The 16,994-nt window shown below is 43.1% G+C and overlaps 2 protein-coding genes across 3 annotated transcripts in view; one reads left to right on the top strand and one right to left on the bottom strand.

Annotated features, from left to right (window-relative positions):
• The window catches only part of PHF21B (PHD finger protein 21B), a 338,743-nt gene that overhangs the window by 294,451 nt on the left and 27,298 nt on the right, over positions 1-16,994 (top strand). Inside the window, exons 8-9 of the mRNA XM_061582401.1 lie at positions 11,827-11,878; positions 16,099-16,175. Of these exons, the coding sequence (XP_061438385.1) occupies positions 11,827-11,878; positions 16,099-16,175 (129 nt within the window). The remainder of the gene's footprint in view (positions 1-11,826; positions 11,879-16,098; positions 16,176-16,994) is intronic.
• ARHGAP8 (Rho GTPase activating protein 8) overlaps positions 16,049-16,994 on the bottom strand; it is a 164,347-nt gene continuing 163,401 nt past the window's right edge. The window contains exon 14 of one of the 2 annotated variants that reach the window (XR_009757607.1): positions 16,049-16,439. The gene's annotated coding sequence lies outside the window, so the exon portion shown is untranslated. Of the gene's footprint in view, positions 16,440-16,757; positions 16,853-16,994 lie in introns of those variants that run through there. The other variant, XR_009757606.1, reaches the window with a different exon arrangement.

The following is a 16,994-nucleotide window of genomic DNA, read 5'->3' as shown; positions in this document are numbered from 1 at the left end:
AATTTCATTTTTTATCTCAAGATATCCCTGAGTGTTTTGATCAAGGGGTCGGTAGAATGTCCCCGGTATTAAATTACTCTTAGGGCCTGGTATCGCCGCCCACAATGGTTCTGTGAAGGAGTCTGAGTCTTTTGGGCTTTCTGGCTTGCTGTATTCAGTGTCCCCTTTCACACATAGAGCAACACCACCTCCAATGCTTAGCCATTTCTCCGGGATCTTTCCAATATAGTTTATATCCAAGGATAACTGTGTCGCAGTGGTTTTCCCCATTCCACCTGGTTTCAATTATGACCACCATATCAATGCTGTCCTCTAAGACCAAGCACTCTAGTTCTCCCATCCTGGCATTAGCGTATAATCACGTGTGCACTGTGTCTCTCTTCAAGTGTCTTTGGCATTTTGGGTTTGGCCTGTGGCAGTTTTTCCTCTCTGGATTGCCATCCTGTGACCCTGCACTCACAGTGCCTAGTTCTGGGCCATCCTATTTATGTTTTCATTATTCTTCCCCCCACCCCCCACAGGGGGCAGATTTGTTCCAAACAAGACCCTTCTCAGCTCCTGTCAGCTTTCCCCTCTCCATCGGTTTAAAAGCTGTTCTGCCACTTTTTTGATTTTACGTGCCAGCAGTCTGGTTCCATCCCTGTTCAAGTGGAACTCCTCCCTTTTGTACAGCCCAGCTTGTCCCAAAATGTTCCCCGGTGCCTAACAAATCCATACCCCTCCTCCTGACACTACTGTCTCATACACGCATTGAGACTACAAAGGTACGCCTGTCTATCTGGCCCTGCATGTGGAACCATTTGCATTTTAGAGAAAACTACTTTGAAGGTCCTAATTTTCAGCATCCTACCTAGCCACCTAAATTTTGCTTCCAGGATCTTACAAATGCATTTCCCTATAACATTGGTACCAATGTGCACCACAACCACTGACTCCTCCCAAGCACTAAGCAGAACAGTGAGGTGCGTCAGGCTCTTGACACGGTTGCCCCCCAAGCACCCTCTCCGGCATTGTGAAGCCCGGTTTGCACCTTGGTACACCAGTGAGCTAAGGGCAATGAAACAGGCTAGGCGATGGCTAGACCGCAAGTGGCGAAAGACGTGCTGTGAGGCTGATCAGCACAAGTAAAACATCATAACCGTGCCTACTGTGTGGCGGTGAGGGCAGCGAAGAAGGCCCATTTCTCTGCCTCCATCGCATCCTCAAGTAGCTGTCCAGTGGAGTTTTTCCATACTGTCAGGAGTCTGTTGACATCAACTCCAGGAAATGGCGTTTTAGACCCTTCGGAGGCCCACTGTGAATTGTTTGCAAGGCACTTTCAGGGTAAAGTTGCTCGCCTCTACAGCAGTCTTGATGCCCCAGCCACACTTACTGTAGTCCCCAATGAGGTGTCCAGTGCAATGTCTGCTGCAATGTCTTGGGAACAGTTTCAGTTGATGCGGCGTGATGACATAGACAAGGTGCTTCCGTTGATGCGGCCAGTAACGTGTCCTCTTGACCCTTGCCCTTCTTGCCTTATTAAAGCTTGCCAAGGGGGTTTGACCGAGTGGATCCAGGGTGTGGTCAAAGCATCATTGCGGGGGGGGAGTGGTTCCAGCTGCCTTGAAAGAGTCGGTGATCTGACCACTCCTGAAAAAGCCCACCCTGGACACATTGCTTTGTGACAACTACCGACCGGTTACAAATACCCCCTTTCTTAGGGAAGGTGATTGAAAGGGTTGTGGCGCAGCAATTGCAATTACTCTTGGATGAAACAGATTATCTTGACCCATCCCAGTCTGGGTTCAGGCCTGTTATGGGACTGAATCAGCCTTGGCCACCCTGATGGATGACCTTTATCAGGAGAAGGACAGGGGGAGTGAAACCCTGTTATTCTTACTTGATTTCTCAGCGGCTTTTGATACCATTGACCATGGTATCCTTCTGGGCTGACTTGGTGAGGTGGGTATTGGAGGCACTGTTTTACAGTGGTTCCAATCCTATCTCCAAGGTAGTTCTCAGAGAATAGCATTGGGTGACTGTCTTTCATCACCCTGGCAGTTGCGCTATGTGGTGCCGCAGGGTACCATCTTGTCCCCCATGCTGTTTAACATCTAGATGAAGCCCTTGGGAGCGGTCATCAGGAGATTTGGGGCGAGGTGTCAGCAGTATGCTGACGATACCCAGCTCTATTTCTCCATAACATCTGAATTGGGAGAGGCCATGCAAGCCCTGGACCTCTGCCTGGACTCGATGGTGGGCTGGATGAGGGCTAATAAACTGAGTTTGACTCCTAGCAAGATGGAGGCGCTGTGGTTTGGTGGTTCCCGAGTTCAGATAATTGGTCAGTTGCCTGCTTTGGATGGGGTCGTACTCCCTCTGAAAGAGCAGGTCCGTAGGCTGGGGGTGCCCCTGGATCCATCTTTGTCGCTAGAGGCCCAGGTGACCTCAGTGGCTAGGAGTGCCTTTTACCAGCTTTGGCTTAAGACAGCTGCAGCCATTTCTGGACCAGGATAGCCTGACCACTGTTGTCCACGCACTGGTAACCTCCAGGATGGATTACTGGAATGCACTCTATGTGGGTCTGCCCTTGAGGTTGGTCTGGAAGTTGCAGCTGGTGCAAAATGCAGTGGCGAGACTGCTCACTGGGGCAGGGTATCGCCAACATGTCACCCCGCTGCTGAAAGAATTGCACTGGCTGCCCATTTGCTACTGGGCCAAGTTCCAGGTTCTAGTTTTGGTGTACAAAGCCCTATACAGCTTGGGACCAGGATACCTGAAAGACAGTCTTGTCCCTTATATACCCAGAGAATTACTGCGCTGTGCAGGTGAGGGCCTCCTGCAGATACTATCTTATCAGGAGGTCCATTCTGCACAACATAGGAAACAGACCTTTAGTGTGGTGGCACCTACCCGGTGGAATTCCGTCCCCTTAAATACAGGCATATCCCGCTTTAACGTTTGCAATGGGACCGGAGAGTATACTTTAAGTGAAAATAAACTTAAAGTGAAGCAATTATTTTCACTTGTACTGCATGCAATCACCACTAAATTGCAGCGGCGTCATGCCAATAAGGTGTACGTTATTGCGAAGCGCACGAACATTAAGCGGGGTATGGGGATGGAAGGAGCATGTACGTTATAGCAAGGCTACGTTAAGTGAAGCGGTTTTAAGTGGAGTATGCCTGTATTAGACAGTCACCATCTCTGTTATCTTTTCGGTGCCTGTTGAAGACTTTTCTCTTTACCTAGACCACAGGCAAAATCACCATGCTTGCATGCCCATTATACCCCCACTATCTATATTCCTAATGATCAAAATCAACCCACTACACGGAGCTCTCTGTCATGGCCCCGTCAGAGGACTCATCAGACGAGGATGACTCGGGAGTAACAGCAGCAGACCCAGAAGCAGCAGACCCAGAAGGAGAAACGGAGGAAACTCCTGAGAACCCAGCTCCTTCTCCCCCTCAGCTGCAGAGCACCCCAGACACAGCTGAAGCCCTTCAGCCAGACGCAGACAGTGAACAGGATACTCCCCCCTCACCTGCAGAACGTAGACAACAGAAGGTCAGGCAGAAGAGGGGCAGGCCTGTCCACTTAAGGCCAAAACGCTGATGGCTCACACCTGCTGACAAACCTGCTCCTTAAAAGTCAAACCTTGGGTTCAGCTTGTTGCTGACTACAACGTCAGGCGTGAGCACTGTGTGTCTTCCTATCCCCTGAACCTTGACTTAGACTGATCTCTCGGCAAACTAGACCCGGACCTTCACTGATGTCTCTTCTGGATTTCTGGCTTGGCACGTAAGCTTCGAACAGCCTCTGCCCTTATCTTGCTTCCTCCTTGCTAGCCTGGCAGATTTATAGCCAAGCTGCCGGCTGAGGACTTACGGCCTGGCAATTACCAAGGAATCTCCAGCCCTGCCTGCACCCCCACCGACACTGCTGTCTCAGTGAAGAGCTGACACCCTCCAACCCCCAGAAAAGCATCCTCAGACAGGATATCTGCTAGTTCCCCAAGGAATGGGCCCCTTCTAAGGGATTGTTTCCCTCTTCCTCAGAGTGACATTCTTCTTCAAGGCCATCATTCTCATGATAGCAGGAGAGCTATCATCCTGGGAGTTCCCAAAGGCCTCATCCACAAACCTCTCTGCTTCTGTCTGTGTCTCTCAGCTTCTCCAGGTCAGCCACCCTGGCCCTCAAGGAAATGAACTTGTTCCCCTAGAATCAGGAGCTCATTGCACTGAGGGCACACCAATGACTTCTGTCCAACAGGCAGATAGTTTTATGTGTTACATAAGAACATAAGAAGAGCCTGCTGGATAGTTTGTGTATTAATATGGCTGCTTCTTTGGGCAGTTGCCACGGAGAAAGCACTAGTATATTTTCAAGCATTTGAATTTGAACATAAGAACATAAGAAGAGCCTGCTAGATCAGGCCAGTGGCCCATCTAGTCCAGCATCCTGTTCTCACAGTGCCCAACCAGGTGCCTGGGGGAAGCCCGCAAGCAGGACCCGAGTGCAAGAACACTCTCCCCTCCTGAGGCTTCTGGCAACTGGTTTTCAGAAGCATGCTGCCTCTGACTAAGGTGGCAGAGCACAGCCATCATGGCTAGTAGCCATTGATAGCCCTGTCCTCCATGAATTTGTCTAATCTTCTTTTAAAGCCGTCCAAGCTGGTGGCCATTACTGCATCTTGTGGGAGCAAATTCCATAGTTTAACTATGCGCTGAGTAAAGAAGTACTTCCTTTTGTCTGTCCTGAATCTTCCAACATTCAGCTTCTTTGAATGTCCACGAGTTCTAGTATTATGAGAGAGGGAGAAGAACTTTTCTCTATCCACTTTCTCAATGCCATGCATAATTTTATACACTTCTATCATGTCTCCTCTGACCCGCCTTTTCTCTAAACTAAAAAGCCCCAAATGCTGCAACCTTTCCTCGTAAGGGAGTCGCTCCATCCCCTTGATCATTCTGGTTGCCCTCTTCTGAACCTTTTCCAACAGCTAGAAACACTGAAAAGCCCCCATACCCCTGCTGGCTTTCTATCTGCATAATTATTTTTGTAGTTTATTGAGTTAATATATTATTCTATTGACTTAAAATATGCTATTTCGTTTCCCCACTGTCTCTGGTTTATCAGACGCTATTTGATTCTTTTATGTCTACCTGGAAAAGAATGCTAATCAGTAAAATGAGTACTATCGGCTTTGTCCCCTTCTTACCTAATGTCCTTGGCACATGCTATCAAATTCTTCCAAGCTACACAGGAAGTGGATTGGACTGTGAAAGACCAACCCAAATTGTGTTTGCATTTTGACAAACTTGTAGGGCAGTACAATATCTCAGAGACGAGGTCAGGTCTCCTGCTCCCCTGGTGCATTCACTATAACTGCCCAGTTTCCCTGCTTTTTAAAGTTTGATAGAAATATCTGTTGGCTATAGGTATGTTCTTAAACCGCAAGGTTTTTTGTCTGTTAGTGAATAATACTTATTGTGTAAGCAGACTAGTGGGCCACAGGTTAGCCATCCAATCTCATGGATTTTAAACTCTCAGAGCTTGGAAAAGTTACTTTTTTTGAACTACAACTCCCATCAGCCCCAGCCAGCATGGCCAGTGGATTGGGCTGATGGGAGTTGTAGTTCAAAAAAAGTAACTTTTCCAAGCTCTGCTTTTAATATTAATAATAATACTTAATTTTGTGAGCAGACTTCTGTTGATACAACAGGATTTTCCCCTTCCCAAATCTGCTTTAGAGGGTCCCTCGACCTCCTGGAATAGTTTTGTAGGGCATGTTGAGGCTGCAGGGGAGAGAAGAGGAAAGAGAAGTCTTGTTGCACTGGCAGGTGTTCAAAATACTTCATTTATATAGTCCAGTATTCCTTACGGCAGCCATTCTTCAGAATGTAGTGTGCCTTTCTAACATGCACCGTTTGGTTAATTTTGCAATTTCAACATTTCTTCCAGTTTTACACAGCAGTTCCTTGATAGGATTTCTGTAGACTTATGCCTCTTCTCAGCTGCCAACATTGTTGCTGTTTTGAATGGCCAGGTCATGGGTCCTTTCTTAGCCACTCCACTCAAATTCCCAAATAAAATATTCGTTTGATGAATAGTTATCAAATTTAAATGAATATATAAAAGGACCACCTTTAAAAAAAAAAAACACTCTTTTTATTTTAGAGCAATTCAATCTCCAGTAATTATCTTGCATATTATCTAATATTTCCCCTTAAGTTGATGTCAAACTCTATTCACTTCTGTATTTCAAAATGTCCTGTCGCTTGATATGTTATATTACATGGTTACTTATCTGATAATTAAACATTCATACATCTGAAGCTTTTTTCCTGTTTTGTAAACAAAACCATTGATGTAGTGAGTTATGCGGCTGTTATCTTGGAACAAGTGCTCACGTTACAGCTACAAGTTATTCAGTGTATGAGACTAGATGATTTGCCGGGTAATTATGCAATAATGGTGTAATGCCACTATATGGCTCTAAAGAAACGCAGTCAGCCTACCCATCTCATACTGTCGTAACAGCGCTCACTTCAATTCAGCTTTGTGATAGTCAGTCCCTTCATTGTAGTTTAAATAAGGAAACAATTTTCCTCATATTTTTCTTTATGTTTTTGATTCCTAGACCCTTTCAGTTCATTCATTCACATCAGGTATGAGATGTATTTCCCCTTACAAATCATTTTCTTATATGGATCACCAATCTGTGTTGATTTAATGGTCATTTTAAAATGTACCTATTTTCTGGCCTGGCATGAAATAGCATTCCAAAGTATGATTGGAAGATACAATCAGAGATTAAGAAGTTATTTTAATGTCTCAGTTTTATTTTCAAAATAGGTTTCTCTGCCTTCCTGCTTATTAGAGTAGAACTGATGACTTAACAGGAACAGTTCTGTTAGAAGAACCATATGGTTTTCATGCAGTGGGCACTTTCCACATAAACATGAGATCTGCTTCTGTCTCTTTCTTTGTGTACTAAAGAAACAAGTATGTATTATAGCCTTGCCACTGAGTACATAGGCGTTGGGTTAATTTATTTTGTTCTTTGAGTAAGCCTTAGTTGATTAACATGCATTTATGTAATTAGTGTAATTAGAACTAACTGTGTAATTAGTGTAAATGCATGTAACGACACTAGAACATGTAATTACAACCTGATTTTTTTTTAAAAAAATCCTTATTAAACTATCCAAAGAGATGTATTGCAGATTTCTTAAGGCAAAAGCAAAACAAAGAGGCGAGCTAGTTCGTAAACAGAAAAGCAAGTAACATAGGAGTTTGAATTGGGTTTACAGGAAGACATTGGATCCAATGGTCTCTGGGATGCCATCCTAGGATTACAGCCAAAGTATTAGATGATTCATTAATTATTGTAATAAATGGCATGTTTTAATTATACGGTTAAGCCTTTCTTACTCTGTGGTAGATCTTAGACGATCCTTTACCACTTGAGTGGGGAACCCCAGATGGCAGAGTAGGATCCTGCCTTGATCCACATCAGGAAAGACCAAGTATGCCAGGAGCATTGGCTGCTGCTTTCTGAAAGACCTTAATTGTGCATTCTCCCCTCCATCCAGCAAAGAAAGCCAACAAGTCTGTGTTGCCCCTTGTGAGCTCTGCGCTGGAGGGGGATGGTGGAGGTTGTTCCTTTTGTCCCTGACTTGCAGCATGTAGGAACAAAACCCTCATCACAAAAGAGGGAGAGAGAGAAAGAGGAAGACAGTGAATAAGAGAGAGAAGCTGTACCGACTGTCAGCTCTACCCCCATTTGGCTTTTTCCTTAAACCAATGACCTTCCATAGAAAAAAGCTTCCCTATCTGTGCTTTAGTTTCACTTTATTAAAGGTATGTTTACTTGATGCAGTCAATATGGGGATGAATATCTTTGGGTAATGTATACCAGTAGAATTAGATTTTTCCAGGCCATTGGCATAAATTTGGTTCAAGACAATCAGTGCTCAGATATTGCCATGGCTGTCACACTGTTCTGAGTCTTTTAATTTTAACAAAAAGCCACAGATCTTCACACATTACTCCATGCTCCACATCCATTGGATATGCTCCACTGAGCAACTAAGTGGAGTGCAGATAACATAGCATATATTTCAGCTATTGTACTCTTATGTTACTAGAAGGCAGTGCCTGTAACACAGCAGGAGAGATACAGACCAGGTCAATGTGCCTTCTTTCACTTTTGCATCTTGTTTTATGGTTTCACCAGCGTGCCAACAAAATTTTGTGGCTCACTCACAAAAGAGGACACATAAAATTGCATATGCTTTCTGTCGTATGCATATATGTCATCTTTTGCAGGTGTAGTAGGTTGTTCAAAAAATAAATCAGTAACCACACATGGAATAAAATGTCTGACAGACAGAATATGAACAGGTCAAGCTTTTCCAATAATTATATTTCCATACTAGAAAATGCTTGACTTGTTCAATTTCTGCCTGCCATACAGCTTTTAAAGGCACAAGAATCTTATTTTTCCCCCTGTGGGTAACCATAAACCAAAGTCTGGGCTGCCATCTTGTACCCACTTACCTGGAAGTAAGCCTCATTAACACAAAGAGACTTACTTCTGAGTAGATATGTATACCATTGTACTGTAAATTAATTATTTAGTGAATGCTTAATGGGTGTCTGGTCTTTTGCTCCTGCATAGAGGAGACACAACTAAGCCTTTTTGCAAAGTGTTCTCATTTTGCAATTGCCATTTGGGGGTGGGGGGGGTTTCTTTAACACTGACCCACACTTATGGTGTAGTAGAATTTACATAAAACAACTTGCTTGATCTCAGATGAACCCAACCCACCACAGGAAAGATACATCCTGGTGGCTAGGATAAAAGGAAGGCAATCTACAGAGATTCCAAGTACTAGAAAATAAACAGAAGGAGGGAAAGTGCACTAAAGGGAGGGGGAAACAGCAGCACTTTGGGCCCCTAGAGATTCCTCTTGCCTGGTGTCCAAACATCTCACACCAATCACAGCTCTGACTCCACTTATTGTCAAAAACCACTCACAAGCAGGAGCAGCGAGGCAGGTTCATTTCACAGAAATTGCTTAGAAGGTTCTTTGTACATTTTGCTTCATCACTTTCTTTCTAGGAAGGCAAGAAACTTACTTTTTTAAGAAATGAAAGGTCAGATTGCTGAGGGCAGCACTGAAGGCCTTTGCAGGGGTGTCTGTGGGTGCCAGGTTGGTGAGCCCTGCTTTATAAATAAGAAAAACTTAAAACCAGCATGACAGTGTACAATTCACTTAATCTGTTCTTTTCCAAGACAAGCCAGGTGGCTACAGATGGCTACATAATTTACCCTCCATCCCCTGGAGTAGCCCGGCTGATTCATCTCACAGACATCATTTAGAAGAGTGCCTGCACATTTTCCTTCATACCTTTCATTCTAGAAGGACTAGAGTTTTACTTTAAAAAAGGGAAGAAAGCAATCTCAGAATCTGTTGGCTGCAGGCCAAATACATTAGTACCCATCTCTCAGTGGCCCTGGCCATCACCCTCTTTTTCCTCACTGACAACATTGTGGCAGAATAGCAGCATGTTTATCTTATGTAGTCTGGACACAGAGCAGATTCCATTTGGTATGCCTTTATATGGGAAGTGAGCTATAATCTCCAAAGACACTGAGTGAACCTTTCTGAGAAGGCTTGTGAATTATCTAGTGGTGGATCTTGTTGTCTAGACTCAAATTTTCATATTAAGTTTTACAATGGCCAATATTTAAAATGGGGGGGGGAGGTAATATTTTTGAATGCTACCTTACATAAAAAGCTGTCTGCAAGAAGAAAACTAATTCAGCAGGGAGCAGGTTGCATGTCAGCTTTTCTCCTTGATATGCTAATCTTTTGTGATTCTTTGTTTTTAACTTTCATTGATTTTTAAAGTGGAAAAGCATTCAGAATTGTCACACACACGCCACATCCAGTTTGAAGACATATAGTACATTCTATTCTACTGCCTCGTTATCTGGATCCATTTCAGTCTGGTTTCAGGCCTGGTTACGGGACAGAGACAGCTTTGGTCACCTTGGTGGATGACCTTCGCAGAGATCTGGACAGGGGGAGTGTGTCTCTGCTGGTTCTACTGGACCTCTCAGCGGCTTTTGATACCATCAACCATGGTATCCTTCTGGACCACCTTGCTGGGATGGGACTTGGGGGCACTGTGTTACGATGGCTCCATTCCTTTCTGGAGGGACGAACTCAGAAGGTGGTGCTGGGGGACTCCTGTTCGACTCCTTGGCCGTTGACCTATGGGGTCCCTCAGGGTTCAGTTTTGTCCCCCATGTTATTTAACATCTATATGAAACTGCTGGGAGAGGTTGTCTGGGGGTTTGCAGTTCGGTGCCATCAGTATGCGGATGACACCCAACTCTATTTCTCCTTTCCACCTAAAGCCAAGGAAGCTGTCCTGGTCCTGAACCAGTGCCTGGCTTCCGTGATTAAATGGATGAGGGCGAACAAATTGAAACTAAATCCAGACAAGACAGAGGTGCTCCTGGTCAGTCGAAGGGCAGATCAGGGAAAAGGGATTCAGCCTGTGCTCGATGGGGTTACACTCCCCCGAAGACACAGGTTCGCAGTTTGGGTGTGCTCCTGGACTCAGCTCTGAACTTGGAGGCCCAGGTCTCGGCCGTGGCCAGGAGTGCCTTTGCCCAGTTAAGATTAGTGCGCCAGCTACGCCCGTTCCTGGAAATGCCTGATTTGATTATGGTGACGCATGCCTTAGTTACATCCCATTTAGACTACTATAATGCGCTCTACATGGGGCTGCCTTTGAAGACTGTTCGAAACTTAAACTGGTACAAAGAGCTGCAGCCAGAGTATTAACAGGGGCTGGTTACAGGGACCATACAACTCCCTTGTTACAACAGCTCCACTGGCTGCCAGTTTGTTTCCAGTCACAATTCAAAGTGCTGGTTTTGACCTTTAAAGCCCTATATGGCCCAGGTCCAGGCTATTTGTCAGACTGTATCTCCCTATACGAGCCTGCCCAGGCCCTGAGATCTTCAGGAGAGGCCCTTCTCTCAGTCCCAACACCCTCGCAAGTGCGATTGTTGGGGATGCGAGATAGGGCCTTCTCAGTGGCTGCTCCTAGGTTCTGGAACTCCCTTCCTAGGGAGGCACGAATGGCCCCCTCCTTGCCATCCTTCCGTCGGCAAGTAAAGACTTTTTTATTCCGACAGGCTTTTGGGATAGAAGATGTTTAGGATTGGGCTTTACAAGGCTTGTTTTATTGTTTTATATTATTATTTGTATTATTTTAAATTATTTTTAGATTTTTAAGTGCCTTTTACGGTTTTAAGGTTGTGCATAGTTTAACTGTATTTTAATTGTATGTTTTTCTATGATTTTAACTACATGTAGTACTATTTGTAAGCCGCCCTGAGTTCCAGTTTGGAAAAAGGGCAGGGTAAAAATAGAGTTTCAATTCAATTCAATTCATTCTGTTGCATGTGTCATCCCAGACTGTTGTCCCATGAACTCAGTACTTCCAAATGAACATACATAGGATCAGAACAATTTATTTTACATGCTGCTCTCTTAAATGTTGAAACAGGAAACCAGGAAGTAGCATGCACAAATCAAACTTTTGCAGAAACAAAACCCAAGCCTATTTGTGTGCATACCACTCTGTTTTTGAGGAATTCATTTGAATACAGATATTGGTCGTCTCTGTCATCATAGAGGGTTGAAGAAGCATGGTCTTCAGTTATGAAGAAGCTCATGCTGTCAGTCTTCTTTTAGTTTTTAGTTTTTAGTAGTAATCAAAGAATATAGAATTCTTTTTTTATTTCTTCTCTAGAAAATTGCCTTTATGGTAGCATTAGGCCTGGTTACGACGGAATACTTGGAAGGTAAGAATGATTTCATTACTACAAAAATATTTTCTATTTTGAGAACAAAAAAATGCAGACCATACAAAGGTAGATTTGAAATGTTAAAAGTGTTGGGGTTCCTCATAAAGTAAAGTATTGTGAATTTTTTTTGTCGGCTGAAGATCTTGCTCCGGTGTTGGGTAGTGAAATTTATGCCAAGTACTATGACTGGAGTGTCCAGAGTATATTATAGAGCAGAGGTGGGAAATCTTTTTGACCTGCGGGCCAACTTCGACAGGTGGGGAGAAAGAAGTCTGCATTTTGCAAGCATCGGAAGTGAGTGGGACTTGACGGGGAAGGAGAAAAGAAGTGCTTTGTCAGCCCTATGCTCAGGGCTTCTCAAAGTGCCTAGCATAGAGCTGGCAAAGCCTTCTTTCTCCCCTTCCCATCAGGTGATGGGGGAGGGAGAAAGAAACCTGTAGTTTGCAAGCATTGGCTGTGCGTGGGAGAACTCCCTCTCACAGCTGATGCCTGTAAAAAAAACTGGAGCTGCTTGCCTTAGTTGTGCATGCCTATTCCCAGTAGGGGACAGGTGCATGCAGCCTATCTGAGCAGCTGACCAGGAGAGGGTTAAATCATGTTTTGGCTATGTGTACCAGTTCCCTGCTAGAACCACCAAGGCAGAATTGAACCCTGTCCTCCTGACCACAAGTCATGTCAGCTGACTGACAGGTGGGCATGGGCCAATTGTATCCCCTGGGGGAGTCAAGATTAGCCCATAGCTGGAGGTTTCTCACCCATGATGTAAATCCAAGATTGCACTGAATGTGTCTGATGGTTTTGTTTTTTTAAAGCTCTGTGTGTGTGTGTGTGTGTGTGTGTGTGTGTGTGTGTGTGTGTGTGTGTGTGTGTGTGTGTGAGAGAGAGAGAGAGAGAGAGAGGGGGGGGAGGGGGATCAGGACTGTGGTGTGGGGGGGACTCCTGTGAGGGGGTCTTAATCCTTTTCCCCCATGCCATGATCCCAATGACATTCATTCTTCAAAGCTTCTGTTTAGCTTCAACAGGAATGCGACACTGTGATTTTAATCGAGACCATAGCACAACAGAAAGGGTTAAAAATAACCAACCTGATCCCATTCTCCCTGCTGTTTGCTGCTGTTAAACATAAAATACCATCCAGCATATTATGTAGGTTTGCCCTGTTTTAAAAGGTCACTTCAGTTTTCTGGAATGTGAAGAACATGGGATAACGTAGTATTTCAGAAAGCAATCATATGCAGTATGGGGTTTTTCCCCATTGGCTTTGCTGCTTGTTTGCTTCCCTGTTAAAAGTTTTGAATTTTATAGCTTCATTTTGGAACATCATTTCATGCCTTGAAGAATGAAAATCTAAAAGCAGTTTAAGGAAAGTTTAAGTCACCAACATTTCTAATCCTTTAATGGCAAGAGATCAAAATGGAAATTACAGAGGCACTATTTTACGGAGAAGCTTGCATAATACAAAGAGTGGAGAAGATAATCTCACAAATGGCTTGTTTATTTTTTTTATTGTCAAGAAAATTAAAGTTCTAATTGAAGGCATGAGCAGCCCTGAATAATACCACTGAATATGACTACACTGAAAATACCAGCAAGCACCCAGTACTATTTTTCTCTCCTATCAGTTTATTAAGATGCTTCATTATCAATAACAATCAATAGGAATAGAAAAGAATTGTAACTAACATTAGAGCAAAAGTGCTTTTTAAAAAATGTATTGCCTTTTTAGGTGCTACAAAACTACCAGAAATACAAGAGACTTCTGAGTCCCTGTTACAGAGGTTGTTTTTATGTTTTAGCTGGGGAAGATTATCAGGTTACCACAGCTATAGCCAGAAAGTTCTAGAAAGGCATTTTATATGCCATTAAATTTGTGCATGATCTTCCTATATTGAGATATGAGATATATATCACTTATTCTCATATGTCACTTGGTCTCAAGATGCAGCTACCCAGTCATTAATATCAGGTGAAGAATGGGATTTCCAAGCTCTTAAAGCCAGTTCACTTAATCCAAGCTGCATCAAAATTATTTAGGGCCTATAGGGCTGCACTGTAAACGAAACCAAGGACCAAGTGAACTAAGGTGAATGCACAAACTAGAATTCACCAAGTTCTACTATTTAGAGTCAGAAAGCATAGAAATGCTCCAATTCTCAAAACCATTGGGAAGATTCAGGGAAACAAGAGGGAATTGCTATTTGGGCAAGTCTTTTGAGACTCCACTTGACCCTGTGAAACCCTTGCATTCTAAAGTCCAAATACTGTAGAATCTGTTCAGGGCAAACTACATACTATGAGGGGAACATAATGTATTTTCCTCATAAGGCAAATGCAGGGGAGAATTAGCAAGCAAGAGGGAGCGTCTAACCTTTTGCCCACTCACTGATTCTCTTCTGCAAATGTTCTACCTCTTTAATATTTTTTTCCTCCAGCCAAGCTTTGAAACCAAAAGTAAGCCCAGCTAAGCGGAAAATGTCTTTTGGGTGTATGACATTTGCACTTAAGCATGCAACTGGCAGGCATGGGAGGTGTTAAGCACCTGCCTCTACTGCCAGTTCTCCCTTACAAATGTCTCCTTCATCCCTGCACTTGCATTACCTTGGCAAATTAGAGTTTGAAATGCACTCTTAACAAGGTAAGGTGTCCCGCCCCCTTCACAAATACCAGTAGTTTCATTTCTTCAGCAATATGTGACCTTGGGATGTCTCTTAGCCTAATATACCTCACAGGGTTGTTGTGAGGATAAAATGGAGGGGGAGGACCATGTTTGTACATCACCTTGAGATCCTTGAAGGAAAGGTGGGATATAAATGTAATAAATAAATAAATAAAATAATATTTTAAAAGATTCTAAGCCTTTGCCCTGACATTTCAGTGCTCCATCTTGTTTCCTGTTGGTATACCTGCCAGGCAAAGTTGCTGGCCATTATACACTCTGGTATATTCCGTGTATTTTCCAGCTGGCACATATTTGTTACAACTGATGCAAACTGGGTTATAAAGTCTTCACAGTTCAGGATGCTCTGCATAAGTCTAGACTTTCTTGCAAGTCTTTTCAAATATATGAATGCAACTTTTGGAAGATGAATAGCCAATACTACACATAGCAATCAGAAGTCTTTATGCAGTTTTAGAAGTAGAATATGCAAACGTGCCAGCTTAAAATGTGAGTACTCCCCTACACAATGCTTCGAATAAATAGGTAAAGCAGCTTTGAGAAGTTAGCCAATGTTAATATTATACTTTAATGATATAATTTAGGGGCATAAATCGGGATTTCTTTTACTCATTCTAAATGAGGTTTCAGACCAAACATGTCTACAGTTTCATTTTTGACGTTCATAGACTTTCTTTTCCCTTCTCCATGAACGACAAAGAAAACTGCAGTGCCTTTTCCAACAACCAAGATACAAAACTGTGATAAGGAGGTTAATGGGCATAGTTATATTTCAAGGCATGAATGTTAATGAAGTTTTTTATTCTGACTTTGTTGTCCAAAGCTAAAATAAGCATATAACTTGTTTAAGAGCACTGACTGCTATATAGCTTTTGTCTATATGCCCCTTAATAGGATACTAATAGGAATTTTAACATAATTTGTCATCAGGAATTTCTTTTTAAAAAACCAAATCTTTATAGGAATGCAAACTGCTATGACTCTGCGAATGTAAGAATTGTCTTGCTGGATTAAAACAACAGTGGTCAACCAGATGCTCAAGAACTATGTGTCATATCCCCCTTGCTATCATTCAGCTTTTAGTAGGAAGGGATACAATTTACCACACACTATACAGTCAAGCAATACCTCAACTTCTTGCTGTTCAGGCACTAGGAAAGCCTTAACCCCCTTGTGTATCTTTTATGTCCTTAAAAGACCACTGCTATGAGTTGCTCCCTTAACCTGTCACTGTATCTCTCTGAGGTAAACTCCTCTGCCAACACTTGTTACTGTTTCAAACCTTTGTTTATAATTTGCCAACGCATATACACTTTGTGATAGCTGGCCAAGAACCAGGCGTGTTTTTAAGCCAAACAGATTTATTTAACAGAAGAATAAAAAAGAATACTTTAAACCCAGTTTCTCAAGCATGTGGTTACAGATTGTAGGTCTGAGTAGAACGCAAGCCAAAGTCATCTGGCTAATAAGTTATATCTGAAAAAAATATTTTCATACGATCACATGGATAAAAATAAAATGTTTCTTAAACTGATTACAGAAATCCAGAGCAAGCGTCAGGAAAGAAAACGAAGAAGCACAGCGAATCCAGCCTACAGTGGCCTCCTGGAAACAGAGGTACGTCTCATGTCTGATTGCTTTTGCATCCAGCGTTGCTGTAGTCCTTGCAAGTTTAATGCTTATTCACATGACACTAGAGTGTGTAACACTGGAGTAGCTCCCTATTACATAATAAAGCCACATCCCTGTTATAAATATAGCATAATTCCCAGGTCTGAAGGCACCTGAGGCCAGCTCCCTGCTGAAGCTAAGCAGGGTCAGGTCTGGTCAGTGCCTGGATGGGAGACCGCCTGGGAACCAGATGGAAGCCGCCTTGGGTTTCTATCATGAAAAGAAAGGCGGGGTAGAAATGTAATAAATAAATAAAATAATTGTCATGGTTTCCTGAAAAGAGCCTTGCACATTTATGAAGGTGTTGAGATCTCCCTGATAAAGAACACATTTTCATTTGGAAGAAGCCATGACAATTTAATCAGATTCATACTGGTTTAAATGTACAGTATACACATGAATTTCTAAACTAAATGGCATCTAACATTAGCACTTTATCATTATTATTATTATCACTTACTATCTAAAAATCAAGCTTATTTCATGTTGTGGAAATAAGAGAGGGAAGGGATAAATCTTTCTTACCATCTGCTGTTTATTAATAGTGAAATTTAGTGAGTGGAGAAACTTGATTGATTTGATGAGCATACTTGCCCAGGATTAGTTCAAACCGGGATTGGCAACTAGAAGCAAAAACAGGAAACACTTTAAAAAGTGCCCCTCCCTCGCCCCCAGCACTTTCTGACTCATTGTTGCTGACCTCAGTCCTTGCAACAGCAGGCAGGGGCATCCTTCTTCCCCCCCCCCAAACACGCTTTGGTGTCT

The sequence above is a fragment of the Rhineura floridana genome, chromosome 8, assembly GCF_030035675.1.
Source record: "Rhineura floridana isolate rRhiFlo1 chromosome 8, rRhiFlo1.hap2, whole genome shotgun sequence".
Classification (NCBI taxonomy): Eukaryota; Metazoa; Chordata; class Lepidosauria; order Squamata; family Rhineuridae; genus Rhineura; species Rhineura floridana.
This window is presented reverse-complemented; position numbering and strand designations above follow the sequence as displayed.